At 44.3% G+C, this 19,394-nt stretch overlaps 1 protein-coding gene across 1 annotated transcript in view; it reads right to left on the minus strand.

Annotated features, from left to right (window-relative positions):
- Positions 1-19,394, minus strand: part of DDX43 (DEAD-box helicase 43) — a 52,568-nt gene that overhangs the window by 7,802 nt on the left and 25,372 nt on the right. The window contains exons 11-12 of the mRNA XM_054023976.1: positions 16,295-16,382; positions 12,401-12,528 (exon numbers count right to left, since the gene is read on the minus strand). Of these exons, the coding sequence (XP_053879951.1) occupies positions 12,401-12,528; positions 16,295-16,382 (216 nt within the window). The remainder of the gene's footprint in view (positions 1-12,400; positions 12,529-16,294; positions 16,383-19,394) is intronic.

Genomic DNA, 19,394 nt, shown 5'->3' on the forward strand with positions numbered 1-19,394 from the left:
TTTGTCATGTCTACATTCAATATTGAGTCTAGTGTACATCAGTCAAGGGAGAAAGTATAGTCTTATAATAGTAAATCTGACTACATTAACAGATTATCCTAAAAAAGGGAAATCAGATTTTTAACACATTTAAAAGTGATACATATTACTAAAGTAAGCAAAATTGTGATAACATACAAAAAGAAACAAAAATATCCGAACAGACTAAAAGTATTGAAAATTATTTAAAATTTTATTATTTTAGGAGGTATATCAATTTGAGATCTATTTCAATTAAAAAATTAAAAGTAGTTTCAACTATTTTGCCCAGCAGAGTCCAGTCAATTAGTAGTTTAACAACCACATATTCTGATGCCTGAAAATATTCCTCTCCCCTATTATTCTGTAAAAGATTTAGCTTAATAGGAAACTGACCACAGTCATTTTCACTGCATCTAGAAAATGCTGTCAATGCACATAACATGAAGAGAAACATTTTTCATTAATTTTGTTATAGTAGTCTTGGGTGTTACATGCTACAACAGATAAATAGTTGTCATACATTGTCATGTTCTGGGGTGCAACCCTGACCAGTGAGGGGTTGTGTCATCACTTGCCCTGAAAACATGAGTGCCTTAAAATGCTCCACAGCTGTACCTCCCCTGTCTGGATGCTCTCGCACAGCGCACAAGCATGCAATGAGTGTCTGCGTGATAAACCACCCTGGTTTAGCAGTTCTGACTCCAGCAGCCCACTTGTTATACCACAGCCACACTCCAGCTTCCATCAGCTTTGGTTATGATTGGAAAAATGGGCCCAACACTCCCCAGTGCTGTATTTTCCCAAAACCATGTGCTTTGCAATGTCCAACCCTTTCCTTGGTAACAGTGACCATAATATAATTAAATTTAACATCCTTGTGGTGGGGAAAACTCACGGCCGAACACTGTAGCATTTAATTTCAGAAAGGGGAACTACACAAAAATGAGATTAGTGAAACAGAAATGAAAAGGAACAGTACCAAAAATAAAATCCCTGCAAGCTGCATGGAAACTTTTTAAAGATGCCATAATAGAGGCTCAACTTAAATGTATACCCTAATTTAGAAAACATAGTAAGAGATCCAAAAGAGAGCCACCCTGGTTAAACAACAAAGTGAAAGAAGCAGTGAGAGGCAAAAAGGCATCCTTTAAAAAGTGGAAGATCAATCCTAATAAGGAATTATAGAATACCAGGGTTGGAAGGGACCTCAGGAGGTCATCTAGTCCAACCCTCTGCTTAAAGCAGGGCCAATCCCCAGATTTTTGCCCCAGATCCCTAAATGGCCCCCTCAAGGATTGAACTCATAACCCTAGATTTAGCAGGCCAATGCTCAAACCACTGAGCTATCCCTCCATAATTGTGTTTTTTCCTCCTTTGATGAAGCCACATCTAACCATATTAGAATACCAGGGTTACAAAAGAGGATAAACTCTGGCAAATGAAGTATAAAAATATAATTAGAAAGAGCAAAAAAGAATTTGAGGAACAGCTAGCCAAAGACTCCAAAAGTAAGAACCTAAATTTGTTTTAAATACATCAGAAACAAAGTCTGCTAACCAACCAGTGGGGCCACTGGACGATCAAGATGCTAAAGGAGCACTCAAAGACTATAAGGCCATTGTGGAGAAACTAAATGAATTCTTTGCAATGATCTTCACTGTTGAGGATGTGAGGGAGATTCCCAAAACTGAGCCATTCTTTTTGGGTATGATCTGAGGAACTGTCCCAAATTGAGGTGTCATTAGAGGAAGTTTTGGAACAAAATTGGTAAACTAAACAGTAAGTAACAGAGGGTCCTGTGGCACCTTTAAGACTAACAAGTATTGGGAGCATAAGCTTCCATGGGTAAGAACCTCACTTCTTCAGATGCAAGTCTGTGAGATGAAGTGAGGTTCTTACCCACGAACGCTTATGCTCCCAATACTTGTTAGTCTTAAAGGTGCCACAGGACCCTCTGTTACTTTTTACAGATTCATACTAACACGGCTACCCCTCTGATACTAAACAGTAATAAGTCTCCAGGACCTGATGGTATTCACCCAAGAGTTCTGAAGGAACTCAAATGTGAAATTGCAGGACTACTATCATTTAAATCAGCTTCTGTACCAAGTGACTGGAGAATAGCTAATGTGACACCAATTTTTAAAAAGGGCTCCAGAGGTGACCCTGGCACCTACAGGCCAGTGAGCCTCACTTCAGTATCGGGCAAATTGGTTGAAACTATAGTAAAGAACAAAATTGTCAGACACATTGATGAACACACTTTGTTGGGAAATAGTCAACATGATTTTTGTTAAGGGAAATCATGCCTCACCAATCTACTAGAATTCTTTGAGTGGGTCAGCAAGCATATGGACAAAGGAGATCCAGTGGATATAGTGTATTTGGTTGAACAGGAAAAGGAAATCTATGCCTTTTGCAGTGCCAATGATTTGGAGAGAGCCAACAGATCATACCAGCAATTGTTACTTCTGCATGGTGCCTCCAGTTGGGAAAGAGGTGTCAAAGAAGAAAAAGTGGACTGTGCATTATCCAAACATTCCATCAGCTATACGCCCAGTACCCCACGGAGAAGGACTGCCGGTTCCTGATGCACCAGAATCAGTCTCGCTTGAGTCAGACAAGGAAGAGGAAGAGGATGAAACTTCTGGTTCTGAACCATCAATGTCACAGGACCCACATTTTCTCCCATCCTCCTCCTCTGAACCACACCTCATAACACAAAGTGAACTGAATGACCTTGTCAGGGATTTGGAACTACCCAAGAGTAAGGCAGAGCTGTTGGGCTCCAGACTACAGCAGTGGAATCTCCTGGCAGGTGATGTTAGGGTTTCCATGTTCCGTGACCGTCAAAAGGATCTTGTCCCGTTCTTCTTCATGGAAGGTGATCTTGTAGCCTGCACCAACATCGATGGTATGATGGCAGCCCTAAACATCGTTCACGATCCAGATGAGTAGAGACTGTTCATTGAGTCATCGAAGATGAGTCTTAAAGCTGTTTTACTGCATAATGGCAATGTTTTGCCTTCAATTCCAGTTGGTCATGCTATATGAAGGAAACCTATGACAACATGAAGCAACTTTTGAGGTGCATAAACTATAACCAACATCAGTGGCAGCTTTGTGGCAATTTGAAGGTTGTTGCTCTCTTGCTTGGTCTGCAGACTGGATACACAAAGTACTGCTGTTTTCTCTGCAAATGGGATAGTCGTGCAAGAGATTCCCACTACATCAAGAAAGATTGGCCACTCCGACAGTCATTGGAGCCTGGGAGGAAAAAAGTGTTCAGCATCCACCACTTGTTGAATCAAGGAAGATTTTGTTACCACCCTTACACATCAAGCTGGGTCTGATGAAGAACTTTGTCAAGACCATTGACAAAACAAGCAGCTTTCAAGTACCTCCGTGGAAAATTTCCAAGATTAAGTGAAGCTAAGATAAAGGAAGGTATCTTTGTTGGTCCTCAGATTCGTAAACTTGTTCGAGATGATGCATTTGACCATGCACTGCGTGGCAAGGAAAAGACGGCATGGAAAGCCTTCCAGTTAGTGGCAATAAATTTTCTCGGAAACAACAAGGCAGACAACTACAGGTTGTTGGTGGAAAACCTCCTCAAGGCATACAAAAGCCTTGGTTGCAACATGTCACTGAAGATACATTTTTTGCACTCTCATCTAGATTTTTTCCCACCTAACTGGCGAGCAGTGAGCGACGAGCACGACGAGCGATTTCACCAGGACATTGCAACAATGGAGAAACGCTATCAGGGCAAATGGGGCCCATCAATGCTTGCAGACTATTGCTGAACAGTGACAAGAGATGCTCCATTTAATGGATTCAAGAGACAAGACAAGAAGCGCTGAGTAGACACTGAATAGGACTAAGCTATGTACATAATAGTTTTTTGCCTTTTGTTTCATTATAAATTTTATTTATATACCCCTTTTGCTCATTTTTAAAAAGTGTTACATAAACAGGACAGGTGAAATATTATCATGTAAAGCAACCATAAACACATGAAAAGACCTAGGTTTACAATTTATGATTAAAAAACTCTATCTACACAATATACATAGACATAACATGTAAAAAACTTAAATATCTTAGAAACAGTAGCCAGTTTTAATTGTCATATTTGAATTCAGCATATCAAAATACATAATAAATAGCACATTTTATCTCTGAAGCAGACGACTTCTCAAAAATTGTAGACCAGTGTAATCCAAAAATCGACTGAACCAAAGAATGCGAGGGGGAAATGCCCCGTTCAGCTGCCCAGTGGGAAAACGTTGCCCACTTTGGCAAGTAGGTCCATCTAGTCGAGGGTTTTCTACTCCGAAGGAGGACCTGTAGGACCCCCTGTGAACAGGTCTGTTCTTCAGGGTTCAGCCACACAGCATCCATGCCACGAGGTGGAGAGATGTAAGGTTGGGGTGCAAGAGGCAACTGTGGTCCTGCGACAGCAGGTCTGGTCAGTCCAGCAGGGCCCACAGGGGGACTGCTGCCAAGCTCAACAGCATGCCGAACCAACCACGCTGGGGCGAACATGATAACTTGGGCCGTGTCTCTCTTGACTTTTGCCAGGACCCTGCTGATGAGCAGGATTGGAAGGAACATGAGGCTTCCGGCCCAGGACAGGATGAAGGCATTGGAGAGGGAGCCCTTGCCCAGACCTCATCTGGAGCAAACGAGGTGGAACTTCCTGTTCTGCCTAGTGGCGAACAGATCCACTTGGGGAGATCCCCACCTCTGGAAGATTGCGCAGGCTACCTCTGGGTGGAGCGCCCACTCATGGTGAGAGAAGTCCCTGCTTAGGTGATCCGCTAACATGTTCTTGACCCCTGGAAAGAGATGCTTCTAGATGGATTCTGTGGTTGATGCATAGGACCAAGGATAGAGTTCCTCTCTGTCTGTTGATATAGAACATCGAGGCTGTGTTGTCCGTCAAGACTCTGACCACTCTGCCCAACAGGTGAGGAAGGAAGACCATGCATGCCCTGTGGACTGCTCTGAGCTCTCTGACGTTTATGTGTAACGTCATCTCTTCCGGGGACCACACACTCTGGCTCTGGAGATCATTGAGGTGTGCCCCCCATTTGAGATCCGACACGTCTGAGACCAACCCGACCGAGTGGGAGGTGCTGTCGAAGGGGACTCCTTCCAGGACATTCCTGGGGTCGGACCACCATCAGAGTGAGGAGAGTATCGTTGTGGGAATGGTGACAACCTTTTCTAGGTGGTGCCTGGACTGGGAGTAGACAGTTGCCAACCATTGCTGCAGGGGTTGCCTCCGGAGCCTGACATGGCGCACTACATACATGCGCACGACCATGTGACCTAGGAGGCACAGGCAAACCCTGGCCATGGTCAGGGGAAACTCAGACTTCTGTGATGAGGTCCGCTAGTGCCCTGAACCTCTCCAGCGGCAGGAACACTCTGGCAGAGGTTGAGTTGAGCACCGCTCCGATGAATGCTATCCTCTGTACCGAAACTAATGTGGATTTTATGTCATTCACCAACAGGCTGAGGCGACGGAACGTGGCCAGCAGCACCGCAACGTGCCCTTGGACCTGGAGTTGCCTTTGATGAGCCAGTCGTCGAGGTACAGGTAGATCTGGATACCCCAACGTCTGAGGTAAGCTGCCTCCACTGACATACATTTGGTAAATACCCGTGGTGCTGTCGCTAGGCCAAACTGAAGGACCATGAACTGATAGTGGTCAGGACTTATCGTGAACTGGAGGAAGTGTCTGTGTCCCTCAAAGATAGCAACGTGGAAGTACGCATCTTTCAGATCGAGGGCAGCATACCAGTCTCCCGGATCCAGGGAGGGGATGATGGAGGCCAGGGAGACCATATGGAACTTCAGTTTCGCTAAGTAGTGGTTCAAATCCTGCAGATCTAGTATGGGCTGCAAACCACCCTTGGCCTTGGGTATTAAAAAATATCAGGAATAGAACCCCTTGTTCCTGTACTCCACAGGAATTACCTCCAACGCACCCAGCTGCACCCTCTACCTCTTGTGTGAGAAGACTCTTATGATGAGTATCCCTGAAGAGGGACAGGGAGGGAGGTAGGAAGGGCGGTGGTGGAAAGTAACTGAAGGGTGTAACCCTGCACCCCCGTCTTGAGGACCTATCGGTCTGATGTTATAGATGCCAACGCAAGAAAGAAGAAAGGCGGTTGGCAAACAGAGGAGAGGAAGGATCCGTGAAACAGTCTCGTAGGTCGCCCTCAGGCCTACTCTCAAAACAGACGCTTGCCAGTCTGCTTACTGTGGGTTGAAACTGACTGGGATGTAGACAGGGGTTGGTGGCCAAGGTGCCTCTTGTAACCCCTGGATTTTTTATTGGGAGGTTCCTGGCGCAGGTGGCTCCCCTGGCTCGGAGGCTGTTGTGGCTTAAACTGCTTGCAGGAAGGGCCGGGGACATACGGGTCCAGTCTTTTAAGGTCGTGCAGGAATCTTTGAGGCCAGGGAGTATATTGTCCATCTATTCTGCAAACAGGGCATGCACATCAAAAGACAGATCTTGTATAGACTGTTGAGCCTCCGAGTAAAGACCAAAGAGGAGCAGCCAACAAGCCCTGCGCATTGAAATGGCCAATGCCATGGTACAGGCGGCGGTGTCCGCTGAGTCTGTTGCTGCTTGGAGAGTTGCTCTGGGCGCAGTTGCGCCCTCATCCAGGATCGCCCAGAACTCCTTCCTCAAGGCCTCAGGTCATGGCCTGCCACATATTAAAATCATAACAGACCAGGAGAGCCTGATGGTTGGCCACCCGCAACAGTGGACTAGAGGACGAATAAACTTTACGCCCAAACAAGTCTAGTCTCATTAAGTCTTTACTCTTAGGAGTAGCCCCCAGTTGACCCTGTCTCTCCCTGTGGTTGACTGCCTCTACCACTAGGGAATTGGGAGCAGGGTGCATATAAAGGTACTTGTGACCCTTGGATGGCACAAAGCACTTGCCTCCAATCTCCAAGAGGGCAGAGCGCAGGAAGGAGGGGGTTTGCCAGAGGGTTTTTGTAATTTCGCGACCCCATCATGTAGGGGCAAAGCTACCCTGGCCTGGGCTATGGGGCAGAGAACATGGAAGAGGGAGTCTGTGGGACCAGATTGGCAGCAACAAAAGAACGGCCCTACTGGGTCAGGCCAAAGGTCCATCTAGCCCAGTACCCTGTCTTCCGACAGTGGCCAATGCCAGGTGCCCCAGAGGGAATGAACAGAACAAGTAAACATCAAGTGATCCATCCCCAGTCACTCATTCCCAGCTTCTGGCTAACAGAAGCTAGGGACACCATTCCTGCCCATTCTGGCTAATAGCAATTGATGGACCTATCCTCCATGAATTTATCTAGTTCTTTTTTGAACTCTGTTATAGTCTTGGCCTTCACAGCATCCTCTGGCCAGGAGTTCCACAGGTTGACTGTGCACTGTGTGAAGAAATACTTCCTTGTCCCTGTTTTAAACCTGATGCCTCTTCATTTCATGACCCCTAGTTCTTGTGTTATGAGAAGACTTCCTTATCTACTCTCTCTACACCAGTCATGATTTTATAGACCTCAATCATCTCCACCCTCAGCCATCTCTTTTCCAAGCTAAAAAGTCCCAGTCTTATTACTCTCTCCTCATGCGGAAGCTATTCTATACCCCTAATCATTTTTGTTGCCCTTTTCTGAACTTTTTCCAATTCCAATATTTTTTTTGAGATGGAGCGACCACGTCTGCACATAGTATTCAAGATGTGGATGTACCATGGATTTATATAGAGGCACCATGATTTTCTGTCCTATTATCTATCCCTTTCTTAATTATTCCCAGCATTCTGTTTGCTTTTTTGACTGCATTGAGTGCATGTTTTCAGAGAACTATCCACAATGACTCCAAGATCTTTCTTGAGTGGTAAGAGCTAATTTAGACCCCATTGTTTTATACGTATAGTTGGGATTATGCAGAGTAAAGCACATTGGAAAGCATTTATCAACATTTAATTTCATCTGCCATTTTGTTGCCTAGTCACCCAGTTTTGAGAGATCCTTTGGTAGCTCTTTGCAGTCTGCCTGAGACGTAACTATCTTGAGTAGTTTTGTATCATCTGCAAGTTTTGTCACCTCACCAGTTCACCCCTTTTCCCAGATAATTTATGAATATGTTTAACAGGACTGGTCCCAGAACAGACCTGTGTGGGACACCACTATTTACCTCTCTCCATTCTGAGAACTGACCATTTATACCTACCCTTTGTTTCCTAACTTTTAACCAGTTACCATTCCATGAGAGCACCTTCTCTCTTATCCCGTGGCAACTTATTTTCCTTAAGAGCCTTTGGTGAGGGACCTTGTCAAAGGCTTTCTGAAAATCTAAGTACACTATATCCACTTGGTCCACATGCTTGTTGACCCCCTCAAAGAATTCTAGTAGATTGGTGAGGCAGGATTTCCCTTTACTGATTTCTTCCTCAAATTATGTTAATCTATATGTCTGACAATATTGTTCTTTATTCTAGTTTCAAGCAGTCTGCCCGGTACTGAAGTCAGGCTTGCAGGCCTGCAATTGCAGGGATCACCTCTGGAGCCCCTTTTTAAAAATTGGCGTCACATTAGCGATCCTCCAGTCATGTGGTACAGAAGCAGATTTAAATGCTAGGTTACAGACTAAAGTTAGTAGTCTTACAATTTCACATTTGAGTTCCTTCTGAACTCTTGGCTACCCTCTTTAACAGCTCCTGATGTGACTTAGTGTCATCCTGGGGAACTGGTGATGGGGGCCCCACTATAGCCTCATCAGGTGATAAGGAGAAAGCTGGTACCAAGGAGTCCTCCACAGCCGGTCTAGGAGCTTGCTCGCCAACTTCCTGCGCCTGCAGGGTTTCTGCAGCCGAGGCTTCTTATACCAGAGGGGGGCAGGAGAGGGAGGTAGCCAGTCTCTCCGAAGCTCCGGATACTGAACAAGTGGCCTGGTAGGGCTGAGTGAACTCCCCTGGGTTCCATGGGTACTGTGGGTACCAGCCACGGAGTCTGAGGCCATGGGGCTGGCTGTGATGTCGTTGCCATAGCCTGCACCATAGGTACTAGAGCTTGTCCCACAGCTAGGGAACCTCGCTCCAAACCTGAGCCTCTCTGCCCTTGTCCAAGGTCCAGAGACCAGATGGGGCTACAAAGCTTCTGCCTATCATGGTCAGAAACGTGTTGTCTGTGAGAGGGTGGCCATTGGCGGGATGTCCCCTGCGACAGGGAGTGTTGCCATAGAGGTGAGAACTGTGGTGGTCCAAATATGGGTTACCCTGTGACCAGGATCCTACGGGACGAGAGTGGGCGGCACTGGGAGGAACAATCTCTTGTGCTGCTTGTAAGGCCTCCGGTGTGAACAGCACCTGTAGCCGACGAGGACCTGTCTCGCTATCTGGGGTTGGCGGCAGGGAGTGGGCTGAGCTACACCACTTGACTTTAGCTGGGGCCCGAGCTCCCAAAGGGGGTGAAGAGGTGCCCGAGATAGTGCCTTGGTCCATCCCAGACTTGTCCTTTCCCTTGCGGGAAGCTGGAGACCTTCCTCGTCCCATCTTCTTGGGCTTCTTGGCTGGTGCCACGGAAGGGGACCAGTGTCGGCTCACAGACTGTACTGGTGGGGCGCAGCGCACTGATGTCACGGTACTCGGCACCGAATCGGAGCGCTGCTCTGGCATCGGGGTAAGGGCAGACTCCATAAGGAACGCTTTCAAGCCAATGTCATGCTCCTCCTTCTCCTGGGCTTGAAGGACTTGCAAATTCTGCACTTATCACTAATGTGACCTTCGCCCAAGCACCGTAAACAACTTATGTGGATCGCTAATGGGCATGAGCTTTTTACAGATATCACAGGGCTTAAAGCTTGGGGACCGGGCCATGCCCATTCCTGAGGCAAAGTCCCATTCGGGACCTACTAAGTCTCAAAATAGCAGATAGGGCAACTATATACAATATACAAGAGGTAAATGAGTTCAAATGAACGAGAAGAAACAGCACTAGCTGAATCTGCAACAGTTCCATGCACTGTCACTGGTGGCAAGAAGGAACTGGGACGGAGGTGGGGGGCAGGCGGCGCCCTATATGCCATAGCATACTCACACCACTCCAGGGGGCGCCAGAGCCCATTCCCTATGGATACTGCTGAGTGAAAGGCTTCTGGCACTGGTGCATGTAGCGAGCAAACATCCCTAAGTTGAATGGACATGAGCAATCACTCAAAGACGAACCTTAGGAAAAGTGGGCTCAGCTAGCGGATTCCATCCCAGACCAAAGACAGTAGAGAAAGAACTGGGGGCAGTCAGACCTTACAGTGCTATATGTACGTTCCACATACAGTATCAGAGAGGGGACGTGTGCATGTGTGGTCCTACGGGCACTGCTGGTGAAGAGCTCCGATCCCAGGCACAGAGGGTGCTGCTACACTTACAGTTGAGCACCCAAAGGGACATCACTTGAACTAATATTTCTCTTGTTCTATTAGCTATGATCACTTTTTTTGAATGACCAGTTCACTACAACATTCCTTTGATCTTTACATGCCAAAATGTTCATAAGTAACTATTCTGTAATTTCTAAAGTTTTAATGGAATTTTACTAATAGATGTTTGCAACACTGTCAAACTTTTAGGCATTTAGTTAAGAGGGCCAGGATGTGTTCTCTTATATTACAACCACTACTAGAGATCCGGGAATGGAATGAGTACAAAACACACCCATACTCAAGTCTCTTTGGAGGGACTTGACAGCAGTCTGCTCTTTTAGGAGTGGCAGAGATAGAGGCCAGAATGTGCCACAGATCATTGGCCATCTTAAAGATTTGCTCATTAAGGGGCATCACTTATCTGCCAAGAATCAAAGGGTGTAAAATGCCAGTTTTCATGATTTTTCTTGGACAATTGCTAAAGGGATCTCTAAAAGGTGTCTGCCATTAGTATCAAGATATCTAGAAAGGTCTCAAAGTCACCATCAGACAGTACAATTTCATCTGGCAAATTACCATAGATGCATGAGGAACTGAATATGCCTCCTGATGATCACCACCACTCTGCATGTTCCCTCTGCAGGATGAAGTTCTCAAAGTGGAGCAGGACTGCATCGTTCTTGGAGACCTAGCCAGAGCGGTCAATTTACACCTAGATGAAGGGGGGTGGAATATCTATCAGGTCCTGGAAACTGAGCTCAAGGATTCCAGGGTGGCCAATAAGGCCAGGTCTGCATACTGTAGGGATATGGTATGTAAGGCTAAGTGAAAGGATCCAGGCAGTTTGGACCCAGACCAATTTGTGTCTTACAGTCAGTGGAAGAGTGTCCTGAGGTCCCCTTCTATGGCTCCCACTCAGATTGTGTGAACTCAGAGAGAAGGGTTTCTACTATCCCCTGAAAAGGAAAAAGTAGAAGAGTAAACTTCTTTGAGAAGAGGCTGATTGCTGAAAAAGTTAGGTTGAGATGATGTTCCATGAAATATGGATACCAGTGACTATGAAGGTTAATTTAGCACACTTTTCATCTTTGGTATCTTGGTTCCACTACTGATATGGGTCTTGCAGATGTTATCAGTCTCATGTTAAGATGAGGAGCTTCTGGTTCAGGTGTAATTAGCCAAGTTTCTAGAAGATGTAAATGATTCCAAGGTTGTATGCATCAAGGAAGGTGGTGCCAAAGGCAACAATTCTGCAAGGATAAGTGCCAATGAGGGGCTCATCTCCCACTTTGTTGCAATGTCATCAGTGTGGATGTAGCTGGTGCCAATACAGAAGGATTGGTAACCAAGCTCAATTGGCACTTGATTGCCAGTGCCAAAGAACATGCATCAGGCGGGACAGCTGAACCATAGTGCAGATCAGGCTTTGAAGGGGGTACTGAGACACAGTCACAAATATGACGCTTCAACTTCCTTTCTGACAGTATTGGGGAAGATAATCAAGTTGAAAACTGTTTTCCTGTCTCACAAGAGTTTTCGAAAACGTTTCCCATCCAAAATGGGACAAAGTCAAAATTTCAAATTTTCATGAAATAAATAAATAAAAATTCAGATCAGGTAAATCAAAATGTTTCATTTCAATAATTTCAAAACATCTAATTTTTCTTTAATTTTAACATTCTTAGTATGGAAAATCTTAAAGCCCATTTTAAGTAAATACAGTGCAGACACATTCCAATGCATATTAGTTTTGATACTAGAGAATTTGCATAAAATGTAATTGTCATATATAGTGCTGGGGAAATACAGTAAGTCAGTATTAACACTACAATGTGGTTGAAAGTAATTAAGAGTGTCATAGTTAGTAATTTTGATCTGAGAATAACTGATTAATTTCTAAATAATGAGTTGACAGCAAACTAGACAAATGTAATATTGGTTAAACAATTACATACGTAAGTTTCTTTCCCACAAATATGAGGACTTTATCTTTAGGCTTCAGAGTATCAATGAAGTAGCGTGTAAAAACTCTCTTTTCTTCTTCTGGGATAATAACAACCTTCTGCTCTACTGTATTTACTGCCTGTGAAATATGAAAAATGATGGTAAGTAAAAACAAAATCTGAACAAAATTATTTCACTCCAGTTAATTCTCACATTCCAATACCTCAGGCCACAGACTTCAAAACTGATATGCTTGATTTTGTCAAATGACAGCAGGAGAGAATCTTAAATAGTTCATTTTCCTATGAGGTGATTATGTCAAATTCTAGAAAGATAAGTTTGCTATTCTTCTCTAAGCAGAACTGGGAAGAAGCAAGTTAACTGTAAGCTTCAAAGGGCAGGCACATGCTAATGTCTTGTTAGTGAGAGGCAGTCTGGAGGAGTCTGCTCTAGATCTACTTCTGTATTGTTTCAACATCCTTTTGACTAATTGTCTCAGCTGATAAATCTTGGGGGGGAAAAAAAAGTATTTCCAAAAGGATGACTTAAGTGTCATTTGACTGAAGAGGAGAGGGAAAAGACCTGCCCTCTAACTAACACTGCTTTGAAAGCCTGCGCAAAAAAACCAAAAACCACCCACCAAAACTTTCCTCCAACAAATATAGAGGTTGCCATAAAATGGCTGATCTGGACATCTGTAGTCCATGCTGCTACGCAAATATGTCTTCAGGCCACTGCTTTATAAACCATAGCTTGACAGAAAATTTAGAGTCTAAGAGGGAAGCCAAACACAAAGACAGTTGCTAAATGATCTCTTTTGTAGTACTGACATTAAGTCCTTTCTCCATATGGGAACACTGTCTAGGAGGCTAACTTTCCAAACAAGAAAGGTTCTTGCAAAGGAGATGAATATTTGAGGCCAGTAGAGATACAATAGAAGTTTGGTAACATTAAGAGAGTACAGATTTCAGTCTGCTGTCTTTGGGAAGGAATGTCCTTTCATAGGGGAAAGTGGTGATTGCCACATTACCTTTGTAATTATTATTAGTTTCTGGTTGCACCCAAATTGTGCTAATTGCTATACAAGTGGAAAGACACATTCCCTACCCAAAGATACTATGTTCTGAAAAAAGACATGGCAAAGAGAAAACAATCCTGTGATTAAAACATGGGATTTGGACTCAGACCTGTGTTCAGTTCCCACTTCTTCCACATACTTCCTGTATGACCTTGAGCAAATCAATGTAATAGGGTACTGGACCTCCGGGAACATGCATGCATCCTACTGACCCTGTTACAGTCATGAGCCCTGTCACATGCTTCACTCTAGTCATGTACCCTACAGGAAATTTCATATAGGGAATTCCTGCTCCTTCAGCAAAAGACCAGACAGGAGAGACAGAGGGTAAAGGAAGGACCCTGGAGGGATCTCTCTGCATTTATCAGAAAGAAGGCCCAGAATAGGAAACATCTGCTAAGAGCTGACCTGAGCTGGCTGTTAGGAAGCCTCAGCTAGAGAAGGTCGTGAATCCCTAGACAAAGACTAAGGGTACGTCTACACTACCCACCGCCTTGGCGGGTTGTGATCGATCTATCGGGGATAGATTTATTGCTTCTAGTGTAGACGCGATAAATCGATCCCCGATTGCTCTGCCGTTGACTCCTGTACTCCACCGTGGCAAGAGGCGGAAGCGGAGTCGACGGGGGAGCAGCGGCAGTAGACCCCACGCCGTGAGGACGTGAGTTAAGTCGACCTAAGATACGCAACTTCAGCTACGAGAATAGCTTAGCTGAAGTTGTCGTATCTTAGGTTGATTCCCTGCTCTCTCCCCAGTGGAGCCCAGGCCTAAGCGAATACCCCGAGGAGCTTTGAGATCTTTTCGGTGCTTTGTTTTAAGTCTTTTTCTAAGTTAAGAAAAGTCCTGAGCAGAGGAACTGAAATAGTGACGTTGTTTGGAGCATGATCTCATTGGGCTAGTGGATTAGCCCACAGGTTTACAGTCACTTAAACTCTGTGACTCAGTTCTCTGCTTGTAAACTGGCAGTGATAATACTCTCTCCCTTTCTCTGTACTCTTTGGATTCTTAGCTCTTTGAAGCAGGGACTTTTCTTACTATGTATTTGCATAGTGACTAGCGCATGCAAGTCCCAATCTTGTTTGGGGGCCAGTAGGCATGACTAATACTAACAACAACAACAACCAACAACAACAACGACGACGACGACAGGATAGAGAAATGCAAACAAACCAGAGGTAGCCAGGTGGTAATACAAAATTCACTTACTTTATAATAAAGGTTTATTGACAACCCCATTTTTTTTTCCTTTTACCCTATGACTGTGCTATGATGATATTTACATGGTAACTAGAGAGCAAAATCTGCTACACAGAGATCAGACATTGAGTTGCCGTTGTTGAACCTTTAAAAGATAAAAGGGGACTTCACTCATTAAAACAAAGTTGGCAGACCACTGAGGAAGACAGCTTTTTTGTATTGTAGAAGGAAAAGGGCTGAAAAAACTGCCTGGAAGCAGGAAGGAACTAGTGGAATCACATAAAGAACAGAACCAAGTCTTGTTCTGACGGACAAAATATCCAGGTCCTGCCTAGAGTCTGATCTACAGAAGGTAAAGCTCATTGTCAGAATAACAAATCTGGTTGTGAAAGAGAAATACTAATTTCTTTATGGCACCAATGCATGCAGGCTGAAGCAGGGGTGAAACAGCATATGCACTATTTGCAAGTTTGGATAAATTTCAGAACACCCATTTTCTATAAAATTGTGAGTAAAATGCTTTTGAACAAAATTTCTCATTAGTTATAGTGAAGTTATAAAACAGGAGTAAAAAAACTCCACCACATTAGCTGCTACAACATTTCAGTAAAATGTTATTTCAATCTATACCCAGTCAGTCCAAAAATTAAAAATGCTTTGTAGAAACTTTTGAAGACATAGCAACTATATGAGGGGTAATTTTTTTTTTTTTTTTTTTTTTTTTTTTTTGAGGCATCCAGTTGAGGCTTTCGATATTGGGGAAATAGTACGTCTTTCCCTCTTGCTTTTTGGCAGGGGTAGAGGTGACTTCACATTTAGGAAGATGGCGTATAAATTTCTTCCTTGTTCTCCCATATCAAACCTTGAATGCATTTTACCCCAACCCTAATATCTGATGCTACATCCAAATATGTCCAAATACTCCAGTTTGATGTTTCTGCTAAAATAAGCGCTCATGCAGTTGACTTTTAAATTTGTTGGGTTTCAAGGTCAATACAAAAACAGAGATAAGGGGGGAACTTTACACCTCTGAGAGCTGACAGGTTGTCTGTATACTCCGATCAATGCGTTTACATCTGTTACAAAAATAACCTTTAAAATGTGAAACCAAAAGAGCTAGCATTAAAAAAAAAACAAAAAAAAAAACAAAAAAAACCCCTTCAATTCTGGATGAAGATTATATACCATAATCAAAAAGGGCACTTGCATAGCAATGTGTGGCTACACAATATTATACATGGGCCCTTGGCCATTAGGTAGATTTGGATGAAATATTTACTATTGAAGTCATCTGCTTATGGGTGGAGAAATACATTATTATTAACCAAATCAATGCTTTAGAGACTTCATACAATTTATTTAATCATTTGTCCATTACCAAAGCTGAGACTAAATGCTCTTTGGCATGTCTCACTATATTTTTATCAAAGTTTTTTTCCATTTACAGTTCTAAGATGCATTCTGGGCTTTTACTGAAGCTTTTAAAATACCACTATTTTTGCCTACTTGGAGCATGTTGTGAAAGACCAGACTGGGTATGCTTTTAACTGAAAGTATTATCTGAATGTTCCAAAACATTCAAAGTTATGTGCAACTACAAGAAGTAATGGGACTTAAAAATTAACCTACCGCTAAATCAAGAGTGCCAACATATACGATCATAGGATCTTTCAAATAAGATTTTGCAAGGCGGCGAACACCATCTGGCCAAGTAGCACTGGTGAGAGGGAAGAAAAAAAAAAAAACATTTTTAAAAGTGCAAGAGGTCTCCAATTCACTCCTCTCATCCATCCCACACTCAATACATTTCAGCAAGGTCTTACATCCACAATAGCTGTCATGCATATGTACTAACCTTAACAAGAAAAACTGGAATTGCTCATTTATGAGCATAAATTCAATCCAGTTGATATTACTGAAACCTGGTGGGATGATTTATACAACTGAAATATTAAAAATCAATGGTTAGAACTTATTTAGGAAGGACTGAATGGGCAAAAGGGGAGGAGAAGTGGCACTCTGACAAAAATGGCATTACCTGTTTCCGAGACATTGATAACTCGGAAGAAAGTCATCTTGAAGGCTTCTGGATCTATGTCCTAACAGACAAAACATGAGATGGGGTACTAGCTAGTGTCTGCTACAGACCACAAAAATCAAACTAGGGAAGGTGAACACTTCCTTACATGATTATCTACAATGTGCAGGAAAAAAACAGTGTGGTCATGAGGGACTTCAACTGGAGTGACATATGCTGAAGGGCTCATGCTGCCAGAACTAAAACATTCTTGGAATTTCTAAACATTATAGATATGTGGATAAGGGTGCCTTGGCTGGGCTCCTGTGCAGCGGCAGATATGTTGGCTGTCTGTCCTGGGACTCCTCTGAGTCGGACGATGGTTCTGTTGGAAACAGCAGGCCCCAATCCAATGAATGGGGAAGGGGCCTCTCCTGCAACACGAGCAGCAGCTCATCCTCAGGTGTGGGGATGTCCTGGAGAATAGACAGGTCCGAGAGGAGCAGAGACTGTAGATATGGCAGGAACACATTCTCTGGTGTCAGGAACGTCTCCGTACGTCCTGGAGTCTATGGGGTGCCCACTGAGACTCCAGAGATACCTGATTCAGTAGTCAGAGCCAACTGGTCTGCATATTGGTGAGGTGGAAGCAACAGCGCATCCAGAGCTGCAGTTGTAGAGGGACACTCTACACATTCCCGGTACCAAGGTCACCAGGTGGTAGGGATGGATCCCGCTTCTTCTTTGCCTTACCCTCCAGCCTTTGAGAGTGTTTCCGCTGGATCCACAAGCAACAGCTTATCCAACCTGGCATGGCAGAGACGGAATGTGTTTATATGAGCAGTCCGATGAGGGGAACTGCTCTTATTCCTATGAGTGTTTCTTACTCTCGTAGTGGGCCTTCGGTGCTGGCAGCTCTGCACCATAGCTCATGCTCAGAGGGGCACTACTGGTCAGTAGAGGCTGCTATACAGTGGGTGGGTCGGGGGGAGTCTCCCTGGCCAGGATCAGAGTGCATCCAGGGCCTTACTGACTCTTCCTCAGGAACTCGTGGAGTTGGAGCTCACAGGAGTCTTGAGTTCTGGGCAGGAAGGACTTAGATGCCACACTTCACCAAGATGTGCGCCTCGCCCAGAGAGTAGAGACGCCATTGATGGTCGATGCTGATGAAAAAGGAATGAGGGCAGGAGATAGTTCTTGATGCCTGGGATCCTGGGCATAGTCCCTGGATAGCGAGGGGATGTCCCCCTGAACTGGGGAGGGTCTATATTAAACTATGAAAAACAATTTACACAATTATACAACTTCACTCTTCTTTCAATAAGAGAGTTGTTGGAGGAATAGGGGTTTTGACTCAGGCCATGAGATGGTAAGAGGGAACTGGAGTAACCTCAAGCTGCACCATCCCATATACCCTCGGTTGGGAGCACAAGGAGACATACTGAGCATGTATGGGTCAATGGATGCTGCTTGGAGAAAACTTTTCGACTCAGTGCATGTGCACCCATGTGTGGAATACACATGGGACCATCACTTGAACAGGTCATTCTGAACCAACCCTGGAAGCAGAGTAGACATAGGTTTGTGCCTTGTGTGGTCTGGTGCAAGCTTCCATGGGTCTCCAGAGCTGAAGACAGTTCCTAATTGTGGTCCAAGAGCTCCCTGAATTGCATGAGCCAGACTTGACAGAGTTAAGAATCTGTCTAATGTAAAGTAGGCCCTGGCTATCAGTGATGCCCCTATAAACTATATCTTCCGTACAGGGAGTTAACATGGATTTTTGTATCTTTACCTGAAGATCCAACTCCTGGTACAGATCAAAGGCTGTGTGGGTGGAAGACAGCACTACTTTGTAGGAAAGTTCCTTGAATAGTTAGTTGTGAAGGTACAGGAAGACTAGGATTGCTTCTTGTTGCAGGTAAGGACCTTTGAGAACATCCTTAGGGTTAAAAAAAGGCTAAAGGGAAGCACTTGGTATTGGAAATGATCCTGACCTATTGTGACACGTAGGTAATTCCTGCAGGATGGGTGTATCTTTACATGGAAATAGGAATCTTGTAGGTTGAGGGCTGAAAACCAATCCCCTTCCTCTAGTGAAGGAATTATAGCTGCCAGAGTAGTCATTGTAAGCTTGAGACTTTACAAACTTGTCTTCGATCCAAGGTCAGTCTCCACACTCTGCCCTTCTTTGGCACAAGGAAATATCTTGAGTAAAACCCTTTGCCCTTGTGAGGAGATGGGACCAGTTCTATCATTCCTAATCAAAGAGTATATTCACTTTTTGTCTCAAAAGCTTAAGAGAGGGGTCCATTAAGAGGGATAGAGAAGGGGGCCGGAAGGGAGGGAGTGATGTAAAATGGATGGTATAGCCTGTTTGTGACCTCTATGACCCACTTGTCTGTAGGGATCCCACACCAATCATGTTGGAAATGGGAAAGAGGGTCTTCAAAGGTGCGGAGGTGAGCAAATGGACAGCTGTAAAACTAGAGGTGTGGGAGGATATGAACCCCTGACCAACTCATCAACACAGTTGCTTTGAAGATGTCTGGGTGGTCGTGGAGGGCAGATGAGTGGCCCTCTCTCTCTCAGGAATGTATGTCTTTTTCTAGGGGTTTTGGTGGATCTACGGAATTCAGATAATTTAGAAGGATGCAATCTCTGGGCAGTTGGTGACCTACTAAATCTTCTCTTATTGTATGTATATGCCCAGGG

The sequence above is a fragment of the Malaclemys terrapin genome, chromosome 3, assembly GCF_027887155.1.
Source record: "Malaclemys terrapin pileata isolate rMalTer1 chromosome 3, rMalTer1.hap1, whole genome shotgun sequence".
NCBI classification, from domain to species: Eukaryota; Metazoa; Chordata; order Testudines; family Emydidae; genus Malaclemys; species Malaclemys terrapin.